Raw genomic sequence first — 17,334 nt, 5'->3', positions numbered from 1 at the left:
AGATAAGAAATGTTTCTTGAGTAATGTGGCTTCGTTCCCACAGGGAACACTTTGGTGTCTACTGGGCTACTGGGATTAGACTGAGATGTGCCTGCAGCATTAATTATCTGCATTAATAATTATTTCTATAAAAGCTCATCACAAGGATATGAAGATAAAACATACCCTTTGAATGTCAAATCCCATTGCCAAGTTCTCTCCTTTGCCTTCTTTAAGTCGAGATCTTTTATCTTTCTGCTGTAGGCAGATTAAAACCTCATCTTCTGGCTTCTTTACATCAAATACATACTGGAGAAAAACAACAACAACAACAAAAAAAAAACATACAACAGTGAGCCCTAGTCCACAAGTCTAGTTAAAAGCTTGACTTTTCTGTTAGTCTCAGTCTTAGACGGCACGCTGATACATAAGACACAAAAAATTGAAAACACTTCAGGACTTACAAAGTCGTCATCTGATTATTTGGATTTTACAGGATTTCCAGGAGACATGTGCTCTCATTTGCACTATTTTTTAAATAACCAATCGATGTTTGAATCAATCACCGTTTTTTTTTTTTTTTTTTGTAGGGACATCGACTTTATATCTCTAATCATGACTCTGAACAAATCGAACTGTGATTGGCTACTTTACACGTCAGTTACATGCCCTCTGGATCGGTCCTTGGCCAAAACAATCTGCTATGGAGTCCAGACCTTCTGCCGTCAATCTAATGCTCTGGCTATGTGATACTACTTTCTTGTAGACTAGCAGTAGAAATATTAGCTGCTCACACACCCACATACACACACAAACCTGTGGGTTCTGAAGGTACGTGGCTTTGTTGTTAATGCAGCCTCCGGAGCGGTTCTGCAGAGGGACATCGTGGTGAATCCAGGAGCCAAACTTCACATCCTCTTCCCAGGTTTTGTGGATGCTCAGGTAGGACGTGTTAATGAGGCGGCACAGGATCAGGTCTGTGAAGTGCTTCGAGAAATCCTCAAAGGTCATCCTGAAATAGAGGAAAGCAGTTAGATCAGGGTTAAATGAAGATCAGAGGTGTTATTTAGCAGGAGAAATGCTACAGAAGTCTTCATTTGTCCTGATCCAACTTTAGTTTAGTTAAATCTAAGGTTTCCAACATGGGAGAGCCTTCAGGTCAGAAGACAGCGCACTTTAAAGATTACTTGCCATCATGACGAGCTAAATTGTTTGCCTTATTAACTTTAGGAGATTAAGGAACGCCTGTTTATAGCTGTTATGGGATAAGTAATAACAGAAACTAACATGTTTTAGAGCAATGTTGCATTGCAGTGTTTTGCATATATAATAGCAGGGCTTTTATCATAATTTCCTGATGAGTGTTTGTTTCTGTATGTACGTGTGAAATACGTCAGTTTTAACACACGTATGTATAAACCAGGAAGTCAACATTCATTGTTGTGTGCAGTAATTTGTAAACATTTCCGTTTTTTGAACCGGATCTAGCAAGTGATATTACGTATGTTACCAGAATTCACCGTCGTCCCTCACAGTGACTCCCAGCTTCTCCCGCTCACTCTTACTGACCCTCTGCCATTCCTCTGAGCTAGACAGGAGGGAAAGAAAACATTTTACTACAAATACTGTACAAACCACAAGATGGTCATTAATATTGTTATTCATTTTAACTTAAAATTCAGTGCAAGCATTTAACAAAGAATGTCTTTATAATCAATCGTGTTAGGCCGGTAAACAAGACTAAAGGAAGAGAGGAAAATGTCTTCTTACTTTTGTCCTGCAGGGTGCAGACTTGCGCTTACCTGTCACTCCAAGGCCCGTTCCACTCCTTCTCTCCCCACGGGTTCCTCATGCGGATCATGGTGAGCTTCTCAGACTTGAAGAAGGCGAGCAGGCCGTGACCCAGACGAACCTTGTGCACGTCTGTCACTGCATACGCATGGCCTTTCACCAGACCGCAATCCAGCCGAGCCTCCATATCAGCCTGAGAGGTGGCCTGGGATAAACACAAATGACGTTAAGTATAATTTAACTTTTTTTATTCATCAGTTATAAATTATGAGCTGCACTGGTTGTAAACGAGTAAAATGAGTATACCAACAAAGTCAATATCAGGTGTTTAGTGCTAATTAATTAAACACTAGTCAATACGCTTTGAGTAACTCTGGTATATCTTTTACGCACAAGCATATAGATCTCAACACAAACACTGTTAGATTTGTCACTCCTGTTATTGATTTCGATTTCTCTCAGTCGGCTACAGCAAACTCACCCTTATGGAGCAGCTGATGAGGCCTCCTCTGTGGTGGACCTTGAGGACGCGCTCAAACAGCTGATTGCGTGCTTCTTCGTCCTGACTGAAGCGACCCTCCAGCAAGTCAACGGGTTCTGATACGCCTCCAGTAAAATCCACCAGCGCGTCGGCTGTGTTTCCGCCATCCAGAGCCTCGTAGCAGCCGTAAATCCTGGACGGTCAGAAAGAGGTTGTTATTAGCGGATGTCAAGTCCTGCATATTAGGTTGATTGGCATCTCTGGAAAAATTGTCCGTAGTGTGTGATTGCGTGAGTGAATAAGTGTGTGTGTGTGTGTGTGTGTGTGTGTGCCCTGCGATGGGTTGGCACTCCGTCCAGGGTGTATCCTGCCTTGATGCCCGATGATGCCTGAGATAGGCACAGGCTCCCCGTGACCCGAGGTAGTTCGGATAAGCGGTAGAAAATGAGTGAGTAAAACACACGTTGCTACAACCTAATATTACAAAAATTAATTTGTCATACTTGGCATAGGCTTTTTCCACCAGTGCGCTCCAGAACTCATTGCTGTCATTAGAATGGCAGTAAATCAGATGACCGTTGGTGGTAGGCAGCCGATCATCTATGACCACGTCCACCCAATCTCCAAAACGCCAAAACCGAAAGTGGAAAATCCCAGCGTATGTTTCTGGCTTGTCCTTGTCCCACTCCTGGTCCTTCCAGTCTGGAATCACCTAAACAAAAAAAAAAAAACATGTATATTATGTAATATAAAAAAGAAAAAGATATACACTGCTGTTATAAAAGCCTACAGTAAAGATGCTAGATTAACAGCAAAGCTTACCACAAACACATGATCTTATTCTTTCTCCACACCTGACAGACTTCATTAAGATCATGTTTACTCACATTTACACACAATTAAACCTCACTTGTAGGATAAATCGTTGTTGTGGAACTCTCAATCGTCAAGAAGTGCCTAAGGGAGAACCGTTAAGCTGCTGCTTTGCACGTCATTAGCCTTCTGTTGCCTGGTGATGCAACACATCACACACCAAGCATGAATCCACCACTCGTTCTTGTATTCCGTCCATGCATATGAAATCAAATCAATGCGGTACTGAGTAAAATAGACTTATTGCCCTCTGGGAGCAGACAGAGAGAACGGGCGGGGTAGCAAAAGTGTGGGGTAGAAAGAGGAGGAAAAGCAGAGAGCTGTCAGACAGACATTCACACACAGCCACAGAGAAACTATTTCAGCCATGGCCTCGGAGAGCGAGATTGAGCTAGAGTTCGCTGAGGACCTGCAGCTGACCGAGGTGATGCGGCTGAGGGCTCAGTCTCTGCAGCAGCGTGGCCAGAAGAGGCAAGACGGTGAACGTTTGCTTCTACCCCATGAGGCAGTATACCGGCTGGACTTCACCGATCAGGAACTGACCTTTTCTCACTGGAACGTGACCCTGACCGGAGCAGGCCGCCTTTCCATTACAGGTATCTCCCAGCTGTGGACGCCTGACCTCACCAACCTGATGACGCGCCAGCTTCTGGAGCCAACGGGCCAGTTTTGGAGATCGGCTGGTGACCCAGAGGATGCGCCCATTAAATGCCTAGAGGCTGACATCCAGGAGTTTGGAGAGAGGATCGCTGAGCTGGCCAAGGTCAGAAAGGTCATGTACTTCCTGTTCGCATTCAAGGAGGGAGTGGAGAAAGACGGCGTAAAGTGCTCGGTGGTGTTCGAGAGGAACGCCTAGGCTGGGTTATGAGCTCAGAAAGTCATATAGTCTTTTGCCGCTTTTCTATCCTACTGTCATCAGAGAATGAGTTAAGAGTGAAATTGTTTGTACTTTAACATCAGACTAATTTACTGATTAATGAAATGCATGTGTATACGTTTATATACAGTACTCTACATCTAAAATGCTGCTTTAATTGTAATGATTTTTATGAAAAGTATATTAATAGATTATAGAGATTTAATAACAAAGCAAAAGCCTGTAATGTAATACTGCTTATGATATTATACACTGTGCTGATAAGAGATTGTGTGTTGGTCTGATATCAACCCCACCTCCAATGTTCTGCCAACGTTATACTAAGATTTATTTTATGAAAAGCTAAAAATATAAATATGCTAAATTTAATGAGAGGTCTATCAAATAAAAATATTTTTGTCATCTGCAAATGTTTTAGTGTCTCTCTTTATTTGTGTGGGTATATAAAAAGAAATCCAGTCAGACCAATGGATGTGCATTACTCACTACAAGGTCGGTCCTCTCAGACATTAGGTCACTGTGCACTGTGATCAATGTTACAGCTCATCATCATGTCCTGCCTGGGGCAGACAGTATAGGGACAAACATCACAACGTTACACCAGCAATCTATACAGGACAATCAAATGCTGCAGAGAGTCTTTTGGCGCAAACTATATATAGATATATCCATAATATTATATCCTTGATAATAGGTTTATTGATAATAGAACAAGAGCATTAATAAACCTTACACCATCATTTCTCAATCACAGGTCTATACTCAGAGGCTCTGCATAATCTAAGACTAATAATAAATACACCATACAATTTTACTAAGAAAATTGCTAAAAAGGACCTTTTATTTCTCCCTGGCTTTTGAATTAAAATCTGCACTCGGGTAATTGTGTTTTTTTTTGTTCATTTTCTCCAGTTCCTCCTCCTAGTAATGAGGATTCAAATTTTTTTTTAGAAAGTGTTTACCATTCCATGCTCGGCTGCAGCTAGAAACGTTAGCTGGATAGACGTAAACAGAATTGTAAATAACAATCAAAAAGAACTTGAAGATCTCAGACAAGCTCGGTCCCGTTTCTGTGGTAGGTTTTTATGAGGTTCCACAACTTTGAGCTGTCAACCAATCCTCATAAAGAGAAGCTGCACTGTCCAATAAACATTGAGATTTTGTCCTGTGAAAAACAGGGGTAAGACGTCGAGGCTTTGTAAACAGTGTTTCAATTCATCTCAGAGGTGTATAATCTGGTTCAAGGCTCTGTGCAGAATACTCAAGTTCTTGAACACCAGCTTTGGCAAACTATGTCTTCATGGACTGCACTTTGTGCACAGGAGCATAGTCATGCTGAAACAGGTTTGGACCTATGTAGTTGTATCCTTCAAACATCTGAGGAAGTCTCACAAAAGAAAGTGATGGTCAGGTTCCAACATACAACATGGGCAATGGTGGCTTAAGATTGAGGTTCAAAGCCCCAGCATTGACAAGCTGCCACTGTTGGGCCCTTAGAAAGGCCCTTAACCCTCTCTGCTCCAGGGCTGTATCATGGCTGACCCTGCATTCTGACCCCAACTGCAAAGTTGAGATATGCAAAGAATTTCAAGGCAAAATAAAGGCAAATTATTTTGGCCATATAGTGCATGTAGGTTTTTACTAAAAAACAGAAAATGAAGAGAGAAGCCAGACCTCTTTCAGTAGGACCAAGAAGCTCAGGGGCCACATCTCTGGTAATGGTATATGGACAAGGACACCTTCATTAAACTGACAAGCACACACAGGACAGACACACAGAGAACCAGGCCTGGCCGCCTTCTCCACTGACACAGAGATTTAGACTATATACAAAAAGTAGAGAACAAAAATATGTTGCAAGGAGATGCGTGTGTGTGTGCGCGTGTGTGTGTGTCTGTACATGCACGTATATATGCGTAAGCATCACAATAATGACCGGATCCTCGGGGATAGAACGTGAAGAATGTGTACAGATGTACTAGAGAGACAACAATAATGAGACCTCAGGAGGGAATGAGGTGCAAAGCAGGGAGAGAGAAACCCCACACTGGAACTAAAGAGACACCATGAGATTAGAGAAGGAAAGGAAAAAGAAAATAAATAAATAAATCCACCGCAGGTGAGAGACACACTTCAGGAGTAGCAATCACACAACACTCTATAATAACTCCTTCAGATAAAGATGCATGAGACAAACAGAGCAAATGATCCTGGAGTGTGTGTACAGTACATCAGAGTCTCCGATCGACCAGCCAGTAAACTTTAGGCCTGTTGAAAATTTGCTGAAACAGCATTAAAATAAGATTTTTTCCCCCCAGTAACATTTGATGCAAACAATGAATGTACTAAAAATAGAAAAAAAACAAAACACAACAACTCCAGAATACTCTCATTAATTACGACCAATAATACAGAGTAATAAAGAAAGCGGAAGCAACATTAAAGCTAAAGTAGGTCAGTTCCATCCAGGAAACGGTTATAAACTGTTTCCTACAGGAAGTAAAACGGTATGCGATGTGACTCTGCTTGGCACTGTGCTCAAACCCCGTCACTCATAATTAAGCCAAGCTGATTGAAGAAAACTAAAAGGCAAAACAGGGTTGATACAATTTCATGCACACCACAAAACAGGAGTAAGGAACATCCCCAGAGTAGAAAAGAGGCCCGAGGGGAACCCAGTGTGTACAGTAGTGCTCATTTACTTTTGCTATGGATGCTGTCTGAATTTCCATAAGCTACAGATGTACTCTTAACAGACCTGCACGACATGATGTTTATTTCTACTGAAAGCAACAGAAAAGAAAATCGTGCAGAGTTTCTTATCTAGAGCTCTCGCTTGCTGTTACACGTGCTGTTATGATCGGGATAACTTCGTTACTCGTTAAAGATTTGCGAATTTCAATATCACAGGTGTGCGTTCGTTTTCTAAAAGTGCTTTCGGTTCGACCGTAAACAAGCTTTGAATTAATATCTATACAGTAACAGCTCACATACAGAGACTTGTAATTTGGACGCTACACAAAATCAAAGCTTAATGATAAACGGATAAGAAATGTGTTGTTATACAACACTGAAAAGATGTATGTTCATTGATATGCTTAAGTATTCTGACAAATGAGTAGAATCATGCTCGTATGTTAATTACTACTGTTTGGAGAATTTAGGCTACGCAAGTAAAATTAACATTTAATTCATTTGGTTTGCAAACAAACAAACAATCACCAGTTAACTAAACAAACAGCCTAGTCAACAGGCTTATAAACACAAACACGCAACAGAGAACAAGAAATATTTTCCTGTTAGTGAAAAACTAACGTTTTTATTTTATTTTGCTAAATCACGTAATCTCAAATCTCTGACTTTTCTGCTTCATTGTAGCTGGAACAGGATTGTAGGTTTCTGTGACTTTAAAGTCTTCCTCACCGTCTCGATTAAGCTGATCAAAAACACCCGCAAGAGACCTAAGACTTGTCGGTTTGGCTACCGTCTGTTTAATCACAGGGTTGTACAGTGAATATCTATCTGAGGGGAGGATTGTTGAGGAATTTTGATTTACGTATTTACATAAAGTGTCTGATTTGATAAGAGAAAATGTTAGAGGGTATAGAGTCTATGTGACTGAAATTATAATTCCTGTCACTGTTTAATACAATTGGTGTGTGTGTGCGCGCATCAGCAGAAACCTCTGTGGAAGAAATTGTTAGCGTTATTCAGCTCTGTACCTTGTACACCGGCTAACGTTCTCCGATGATAATAGATATTAAAGAGAATTTTTTTTTTCTTTTAAAAATACAACCACCATAGGAAACATTGATAAATTAGAGTTTAAGCAGCAGGTCTTTAACAGCTTTGTGTAAACAAATGACTTTTCTGTTCTATAGCATATTCCTGTATTCATACAAAAATGCATGCATTATTGAAAGAAAAAATAAATAAATAAATAAAGTAAAGCTTTCATTTACGGTTGCTCAGGTTTTTACTGTCAAATAAATGCCAGTTTTTCCCACCTAAAGAGTCTCCGGTGCTTTGTATCAGTCAGTACTGTATGTTTCCCCACGAAGTAGATTATTCAGCACAGAAACGTTTCTGTTTTCCAGTTTCATAATTAATATATTCATCTGAATGCACATTACATTAATGTCAGTGCTTTGTAGCAGTCAGAGGTAAAGGACAACAACGTCCAGACCGACAGGACAAAAAATGAAAGGCTTATGAAGAACAACTGTTAAAAATAGCAGAATTACAGAATATCTAAAGCAAACATGGCCAAGAGATGAATAATAATAATAATAATAATAAAAAGTTCACCAGCTCTCAGTCACTGAGGTGATTTAAATGCTTGTAACTAAACACAAAGCCTGAAGACAGAAATGTTGGAGTCCAGGTTTAGGATTAGTTCACATTACACCGTAAGAGAAGGTAATGTGAGTATTAATGCACGAGAGCGGAAGGCAAATGAGGCCCCTGGAGGGACAATGACACTGAGTTTAGTGCCACTTTAACTGGCTCATCAGTTATGCAGCATAAACAGTGGAAGGTAAGCAACAGAGTGCAAAAATGATTTATTAACTTTCCAACAAAACAAAAAACTAAACAAAACCAGGCTTAAGTTACACACAGTAATAGTAGTATGTGAAAGTGAACTCCTCGGCAATAACTAGAATCAGACACGTGCTATTAAACAGGTTTTAAGCTTCATATCATCATAAACGCTGAACCTCTTACTATAGTTTTCTACCATCATCATAGTTATAGTTTATATGTTTAAATCACAAAAACTGGAATCTGACGCTAAAATGGAGACATGGTCACTGAAGCTGGATTTAAAATCAAATTTATTTTAAAGTTACTGCATGATAAATAAATGGATATATTACTATTACTGTTGTTATAATAAAGAACACTTAGTCTAAGGCAAATGTTCATTTGTGCACAATAGATTCCTCTGTAGTTGGATTCTGCACAGCTACAGAGTAAAAATATATGTTTTATAACCACTGCAAGCAAATAAATAAATAAATAAATAAATAAATAAATAAATTCCAAACATGTATCGTAGATGTATGTACTCAGAAAAGAAAGGAGTAGTTCATCCTGGTTCCTTGTCTTCCCCTGATCCCTTTCTCCATCACACCCATTGATGAACTTGGCGCACATATTCTGGTGACTCAGTAGATCCTGGTTTGGTTTGTACTTTGTAACTCTACTGTGTACTCTGTGAGTAACTGCCCAGTCTATCAGCTAGCCAAACAGATGCCAGGTCATGACTTCTCAAAAAAAAAAAAAAAAAAAAAAAAAAAAAAAAAAAAAAGACATGAAGGACACTCACTTTTTGCCACAGGGCCTCTCTTGAAGCAAGACTGGAGCATGCTGCTACAAACCAGCAGTTTCCCAGTTGCCCCTGCTGCAGGTCATGAGCGCTGATGCCATTGACAAACAGATGCGGGTCACTACAGAGTTCCTGAAAGAAAAAGAGAAAGAACTCACTGGTAAGATATTCTAAAAATGACTTTCCTTCCGCTCTATTTGAGGGGTCACAGATTTCATCCCCAGTCACTGGCTCATCTTAGGAGATCCCCATACATTCCTGACCCATCTGTGAGACCTGTCCAGCAGGCCCTGCGGTCTACAGAGATTGTTTTTTAATAAATCTGGATGTAAATATCAATAAATAAACACTGAATTTCTGATTCATCGTATCACTTATCATTTGCTCTCCAATCCAAATGCCTTCAGTGTATTGCAAAAATGAAAGTCCAATGCTTTCTGAGAGTGACCGTACATACTACAGTATCACAATACATGCAGAGCTGTTAATCAGAGCCCTAGTCAGTAGCCCTAGCCAGTGGTTTCCATCAACGCAGAAGCGGTCAGTAGTGCTCTCCTCAGAGAGTGGTGAGCTTTATGTGTAGCCACGGAAGCACATGCTAGCTGTGGTGTGTTAGGAGAGAGCTGGCTAATGGTTGGAAGTGGGTGGAAGACAAAGGCCAAAAGCAAAATGTGGCATCTTTCATCACATACATTTTACTTGTAAGCTGTACACACCTGAGACCGAGTGATTTTAAACTGCCTAATCAAGAAGCAATTAATCATAGCCTCCTAATCCAGTGCCATATACAGGAAGTGATTTCAGGAAGGAAACTGGGTAAATAAAGTCACTGATATGACATGACATGTAATAATGAACATTTAAATAATGATCTACCTATAACTAGCCTTGCCTTCTCAATTACCCAAAAATCTCCATTTTATCTTATATAACCAAACATAACGTTTATTCTTCTTCAAATCTGTTACATCCACATGCCTATCTTCTGTCTGGTTTCTGGATAAAATAAAATAGAAATGGGGAAAGTAAGATTTGTTTTCTTCTCACTCAATGTTTATTCTAATTGGCTTACAAAATCTAATTAGTGGTCAATAGTAAACAAGTGGTTTAATAATTCCTTACAACTCATGTAACCCTGATTCTCACAATATATACTATACTATTGAAAAGTCAAAAAAATAAATAAATCCACGTTACAGGAAGCCATTTTAATTTGGTGGCTCTCATCCACCCTCTCATGTAAAAGCACTATAAAATACTTAGTCTGTTATTTGCACTTTTTAATGGGTTTGTGGCTGAACAACTGATAAACCGCAGACAGAAAGTGGATCTGACTGTAAACATGGTCTTAAAGTAACAGTCGTCTTTTTTCTAGTTGGCAAAATAATGTGTTTGAACAACATGGAATCTGAAAAGCAGCACACGCTTGTAGACGAGCATGAACTAAAATCGTGGAACGTCCTGCATATCTTTTAACTTTGAGGTTAAACACTAATGAATGTACATGTTACAACATATATGCACAAACAAAACCTCACCCACATGACACACTTCAAACCATCTCCACCCAGAGCGTTTCAACTAACCTAGCTCGATTTACAAAGCTCTATTTGTTCGCTCCACCCAGTAACGTTATAAAGCCTCGCCTCACTGTACAAATGCCATACTAACATCAAAACTATTACATCAACACCAAAAAAGAAAGAGCTGCGCGACACCAAAAAAAAAAAAGAGCTGTGCGATGCCAAAAAAAAAAAAAGAGAGCTGTGCGATGCCAAAAAAAAAAGAGCTGTGCAACACCAAAAAAAAAAAAAAAGAGTTGTGCGACACCAAAAAAAAAAAAAGCTGTGCAACACAATAATAAAAAAAATAAATAAAAAAATAAGAGCTGTGCAACGGTGGCTTAGTGGTTAGCGCGTTCGCCTCACACCTCCAAGGTTGGGGGTTCGATTCCCACCTCCGCCTTGTGTGTGTGGAGTTTGCATGTTCACCCCGTGCCTCGGGGGTTTCCTCCGGGTACTCCGGTTTCCTCCCCCGGTCCAAAGACATGCATGGTAGGTTGATTGGCATCTCTGGAAAATTGTCCCTAGTGTGTGATTGCGTGAGTGAATGAGAGTGTGTTTGTGCCCTGCGATGGGTTGGCACTCCATCCAGGGTGTATCCTGCCTTGATGCCCCGATGACGCCTGAGATAGGCACAGGCTCCCCGTGACCCGAGGTAGTTCGGATAAGCGGTAGAAGATGAGTGAGTGAGAGTGAGCTGTGCAACACCAAAAAAAATACATTTAAATAAATAAATAAAAGGAACCCTAGCCTAATGCTGTCCTTGCAATATCAGTTCCGCTTATCTGCATTCATTACAGTGTGCTTCATTAATATTTAACGCTGGGATGCAATGGGAAATGTACGATCGATTTAGCAGAGGCAAAGTAATGGTTTCAGCTGTATTTTATACACACTGTATCTGATGATAGGCAGCAATAATCAACATGATGGAAACTGGGAGAGAAGCAAGCCAATGTGACTCTTTTATACATAAATAGGAACTACAGGATATTGAGTGTTACACGTTTTACAAACGGTTCTTATACGCGTGTCTGTTTTAATGAATAAATAAAATAAAAACATTTTTAAAAAAAGCAAAAAAGTTCAAGTTGGGTATGATAGAAGGTGAATAGTGAATAAATCAGTTTTCATTCATTTAGACCGCAGTGCTGTTAAATTCTCGATTCTGATTGGTCAGAAAGTGTCCTTCCTCGAAAACAATTTACACAGGAACTTTCATTTGTTATTGTTGTGGCCAAAAATGTTCGAATTCGCTGATGGTTTTTTCAGTTATATTTGTACTTTTTTTTTTTTGAAAAATACTAATTGTAATGACACATATGTAATTACTTTTACAGATAGCACAGATAGCTGTGATGGAATAGGAATAGAAACACCACACACCACCACACTGTTGATTGTTTTCCTGTAAAATTCATATTGAATTCATTAATATTTCATTAACAAACATTTCTCTTAAAGTTTTATCCAAATGTTAGCACACACCTAGATGCTCCACATGGGCCAGGATCCTAACAGATGAGATTTTCTATCACAGCAGTAATCTGATACAAGTTATTACAGAATACTGGATTATTGACGTGTTTTAACATAAAAAAAAATATTATTTAAATCCGGTTCATGCTGTGCTGTTCTATCCCAGTGAGACGCTGTGCAACGTAGAACAACAAACAATTTCCTATCCAGAAACACGAGATATTAATTTCCACTTGTAGTTCAACAGGAGGCTAAATAAATGGCACTATGATTGACAACGCTGCTCTTTAAAAACAGGAATAAATTCAAATGACTTCCTGTATTATTTACGTTTGTTTTCCACTATCCTGCTCATCTGCTCAAATATAAACAGGAACAGGATGCAGTACGGCTGTAGTCTGGTACAGTCCTGCTCCTTGTGTTTCTATTTACTTACAACACGTACAGATGTCCGTATTCATTTCCAATGAGCGCAACGTACATGTGTTTTTCCCCCAAAAGATTTACTCATTTATCATTTGGTTTATGTTTCGTTTTTGTTAGGGAAAAAAAATCTAATGTAGAAGATCAGCCAAGATGTGTTTTCCTTAATTTTGCACAAAAAGTACAAAAAAAAAACAGATATAAAGCACAGATTTTGTCCTCATTCAAATTTAAAGTAGACATGCATGTGGGATGGGATCTATGTGGTATACAGTACAATCACCTTGCCTTACTTGTTTTGCGTCTTTAGTTTATTTTCCCTTTACCTCAGATAGTAAGCATGTCTTCTCTACCTGATTCCTTCTGAAAGGAAATCTGTGTACATTAGTATTTTTTGTGTATCACCGATCTATCCCTTTAAAATAGACCACGTCTCATTGCTTCTTCATTCCCTCACCTTGGGCCTCTTCCATGTGACTTTGCCGAAGCGGTTGCCTTGGAAGAACAATGAGCGGTCCTCGGTGGGGAAGAGCGGGTCTTCAAACAAACTCCCATTCTGCAGGCACTGCTTCTTCAGAGCAGCGTAGTGCTGGTCCTCAAAGGGCTTGGCTGAGGAGAACATAGTGAGCCTGTAACAACAACAACAACAACAATATCAAAAGTGAAGGAAGAGAATGAATAAAACAAAGGTGAGGTCTTATATGGACTGGGCTTATTTGGTGGATTGAGAAAAGCTGAGGCTGTGAAAACTTTGGTAAACAACAGCGATGGCAATTTTGGTCAAAAAAAAAACTTTTTATTTTTCCTGACACACAACTCAAAAGTATTTTTCACCAAAATGATATAAAAATATATTTTTTGTACTTTCCTGGTGGCACCATGTTGGGTAAGAAGACACTGTTTTATCTAAAACCTTTATGTAGAAACAATTAACAGAAACGGCTTGGAGGTGTCGGACGGCAAAACACAGATCGTCACAGAAGTGCGTGCCGTAGCGAAGGGGAAATGTATGACACCGAATGATTAGTGTAGTGACAAACTAGATCAAAAGAAGATTAAAAAAACTGTGTATTCAAATTTAATTTTATTTTATTTGCATAGCACTTTTAACAATGGACTCTTGTCATTGTCTCAAAGCGGTTTTACAGAACACAAGAAACATAGTACAAAAGTTTAATATTCTACAAAGATTAATATTATACCAAAGTTCAAGATTAATATTAGACTTATATTGAAAGGTGTTTGTATTTATCCCTAATGAACAAGCCTGAGGTGGCTGAGGTATTATTATTATTATTTCTCCTGCTGTGAAGAAGTCGTTCGACGGCATCCATACTTGAGCAAAAAGGTCATAATCCTGATCAGTTCGGGTTGTAAACAGATACCAGCTGCCTAAACGTCTGTAATGCTTTGGTGCCTTAGTCTGATCGGAAATGCAATTTTATCCTTTTTAACTTTTGATTTGTAATCAGATTTTAAAATGCTATAGCTTCAGTTCTAACAGATACATGCAAAGCATATTTGAGTCAAAGAAACACTAGTTTTCAGAAAAAAAAAGTCAGAATTTCAGCACGTTAAGGTTTTTTTCCAGGCAGCTCTAATGGTTATTCTGTTTCCGCACCGAACGCTCCTGTTCCAACAAAGGCTAGAGAAGAGTTGAGGAATAAATCTGAAGACATTTTTCAAGAGAGGTTTTATACATATATATTATGTTTTCTCCTTGTTTGAGAAGTGCTAGGGAGACTATGAATGTTTAAAAGGTGATTAAATGCTAATTGTTTACAGGTTCTTCATAATATTCTCTAAAAAATTAAGCTGTGGTTTCAGAATTCTTTGGTGTCTGCTATAGAGCATTTTCCATCTGTTTTTGTTTTAGTACAAGCACATTAATGCTGGGCTAGAGATTAAATGCAAAAAGATCTCCAGCCCCACAGCAGTCAGCGCCAGAGTTTTCTCTACAGCACTGCAGCTCTAAAAGGGCTTGACCGAGGAAAACATACTGCAGCCTGCGCCAACAACACAGACAGCACAGATCATGACTTTAACAGATAACAGATAGCAGAAAAGGAGCTCCAAATGCCATGGGCGTTGACGGTTTCGGCAAACTCGATCGCCACAACGTCCGTGTCTTGTTTGTTGGACGAAGCACAAGAATGAATTTTTATCATCACGAAATTGTAGCCGTCATGTGACGATCAGAAACAGATACTCTTGAAAGAAATGGTCGCTCCAGGGTTTGTTGGACAAGTATGTGATAGGGACATGCGAGTAGTAAGGGTTCTCCGAGGGATTAATAAAAACACAAAAAAAAAACAAAAAGAAAAAGTAAATGATTGAAGAAAAAAAAACCTTCAACAACTTGTGAGGGGGAAAAAATGCTTTCTCCAAAAAAAAAAAAAATAAATAAAAAAAAAAACTGGCTGCAGTCCTGTGGTTTTACTGTTATGAGTTTTACGTTTTGTGTGTTGCCCCTTATTCCCATGTGTTTAATTCCAGTAAGTTAAGAATATTGTATATAATAATGGAAACTGAAGCCCTACACAGAACACTTCCTGTGTTTTCTACTGTATGTAGCACTGTGGCCTTTTGTATCACGTGGGGAAAAAAGTCACGACAATGACTCACACACTCACTCATTTCCTCAAACTGGCTAAAAACTCGCAAATAAAAGTACAATGCAGCTGAAAATTCAGCTCAGATTCACCAATGATCATATCCCTGAAAACCACAGTAGGTTGCTCGTTTTTTGTTTTTTTTGCCATGCTGCTTGTTGGTCCTCTCCTGCCGAAGTCAACTTGCAAAACCTGAACAAAGAGGACGGATCTGTTCACAGCTACGGAAAAGCAAACATGGTCCTGTTGTCTGGGAGATTAGTCAGATGATGATAACAGCGAAGATCCGTCATCCAGTTAACCGTGCTTATGGACTCAATAATCACACTGACAGTAAGCAGAGGTTGCCAAAAGTGCATTACAAGTATATAAACGGTCTGTAGGAGATTACGGTCTTTCCCAGCTGCCTGTAATCAGGTAGAACCAGACGATGCAGTATAATTGTTGTGGTTTGTTAGTGGGTTGACGAAAGAATGCATCCATGTTACAAAACAAGGTTTTTATGTTTGCTTTAGGTGGATTTACTCCAGCTTATTATTAGCTTATTTACAACAGACATCTTTGCATCTTTACAATTCAACATATTGCTTTAACTTGTTGGCTTGTCACCAAAATGTTTCCTTAGATTTAATCGGTGTGTTTGGGTGGGAAAATACAATGCAGTCCAATGATACTAATGGATCATAGTTGGAACATACTGCAGTAGAGAATGACAGACACACCTGATTAACCTGTTATGTAACCTGGTGCAATCCATTACAACATGTAAAAGTAATCTAGTTCAAATGGCACTGATTGTGAGCCAATGTGAAGCTTTTTTAGTCAATTTGTTTGACAAGGCCGAGGTGCAGAAAGTACATATAATTAGAACAAGGGGATTTCAGGGGAAGGTCAGATTTTAAGTCCAGAACATCTGCCCGGAAATAAAAGTTAGATCACCTGGACAGGTGTGGTAGGAACAGGAGGGGGGCAGAATACCTGAGTTCTGGGGGTAAAAAAATAATAAAAGGTGTGGTAGGAACAGGAGTGGGGCAGAATACCTGAGTTCTGGGGGTAAAAAAATAATAAAAGGTGTGGTAGGAACAGGAGTGGGGCAGAATCCCTGAGTGCTGGGGGTAAAAAAAATAAAAGGTGTGGTAGGAACATGAGGGGGTCAGAATCCCTGAATGCTGGGGGTAAAAAAATAAAAGTTTGATCACCTGGACAGGTGTGTTAGGAACATGAGGGGGTCAGAATCCCTGAGTGCTGGGGGTAAAAAAAATAAAAGGTGTGGTAGGAACAGGAATGGGACAGAATCCCTGTGTGCTGGGGGTAAAAAAAAAAATAAAAGGTGTGGTAGGAACAGGAGTGGGGCAGAATCCCTGAGTGCTGGGGGTTTAAAAAAAATGCATTGAAAATCAGTATGATGCTCAGATGTAGGCTAGTGAGTCAGGGCATACAGAAACAGAAAGGTTTAATCACGTGGTTTGTACAAAACAAGCAGAAACAAGCACTTCTTGTTAGACAAAAAATAAGCATTAAGCACTATTCGTTGCTAAAGTTTTTGTTTGCATCAGAGGAATCGAACGTTTTGCTCTCTCGTTATAAGAAAAAAATAATTGATGCACAAGTTTAATACAGTAAACAAAGCAATAAGGTAAATAAAACAAGCTCGTGCAGCCCGGAAACCTGTCTTATTTTCCCCAGACAGAGTTATAAACAGCTTGTCAGGCAAAAAAACAAACAAGTTTTCACTCTATTTTAGTTTACCTGTAAAGTGTCCTCCGTCCCTAATGAGCCTGGTTTCTCCCCGGAGGACCTCTCGGTACACGGTGCAGCACAGCGAGTCGCTCGGTTTAGTTTGTTTGTGTCTCTCCTCCTCTTAGTGCTCAGAAGGGAGGGGCCATTTTGTGGGGAAGCCGCTCTCAGACCAAAAACAACACTCACGC

General features: G+C 39.5%; 2 protein-coding genes across 2 annotated transcripts in view; one reads left to right on the top strand and one right to left on the bottom strand.

Annotated features, from left to right (window-relative positions):
* The window catches only part of capn5a (calpain 5a), a 21,166-nt gene extending 3,907 nt beyond the window's left edge, over positions 1–17,259 (bottom strand). The window contains exons 1-9 of the mRNA XM_060877549.1: positions 17,156–17,259; positions 13,252–13,423; positions 9,331–9,462; positions 2,755–2,963; positions 2,252–2,444; positions 1,782–1,975; positions 1,490–1,567; positions 796–991; positions 166–288 (exon numbers count right to left, since the gene is read on the bottom strand). Coding sequence (XP_060733532.1) covers positions 166–288; positions 796–991; positions 1,490–1,567; positions 1,782–1,975; positions 2,252–2,444; positions 2,755–2,963; positions 9,331–9,462; positions 13,252–13,416 — 1,290 coding nt within the window. The 5' untranslated portion in view covers positions 13,417–13,423; positions 17,156–17,259. The remainder of the gene's footprint in view (positions 1–165; positions 289–795; positions 992–1,489; positions 1,568–1,781; positions 1,976–2,251; positions 2,445–2,754; positions 2,964–9,330; positions 9,463–13,251; positions 13,424–17,155) is intronic.
* Positions 3,360–3,980, top strand: ompa (olfactory marker protein a). The gene has a single exon (XM_060877551.1). The coding sequence runs from the start codon at positions 3,492–3,494 to the stop codon at positions 3,978–3,980; it is 489 nt and encodes a 162-aa protein (XP_060733534.1). The 5' UTR covers positions 3,360–3,491.
* Positions 17,260–17,334: the final 75 nt, after the last annotated feature.

This window comes from Tachysurus vachellii, chromosome 9, assembly GCF_030014155.1.
Source record: "Tachysurus vachellii isolate PV-2020 chromosome 9, HZAU_Pvac_v1, whole genome shotgun sequence".
Classification (NCBI taxonomy): domain Eukaryota; kingdom Metazoa; phylum Chordata; class Actinopteri; order Siluriformes; family Bagridae; genus Tachysurus; species Tachysurus vachellii.
Note: the sequence above shows the minus strand (reverse complement) of the source record. Positions and strands in the feature narration are given on the sequence as shown.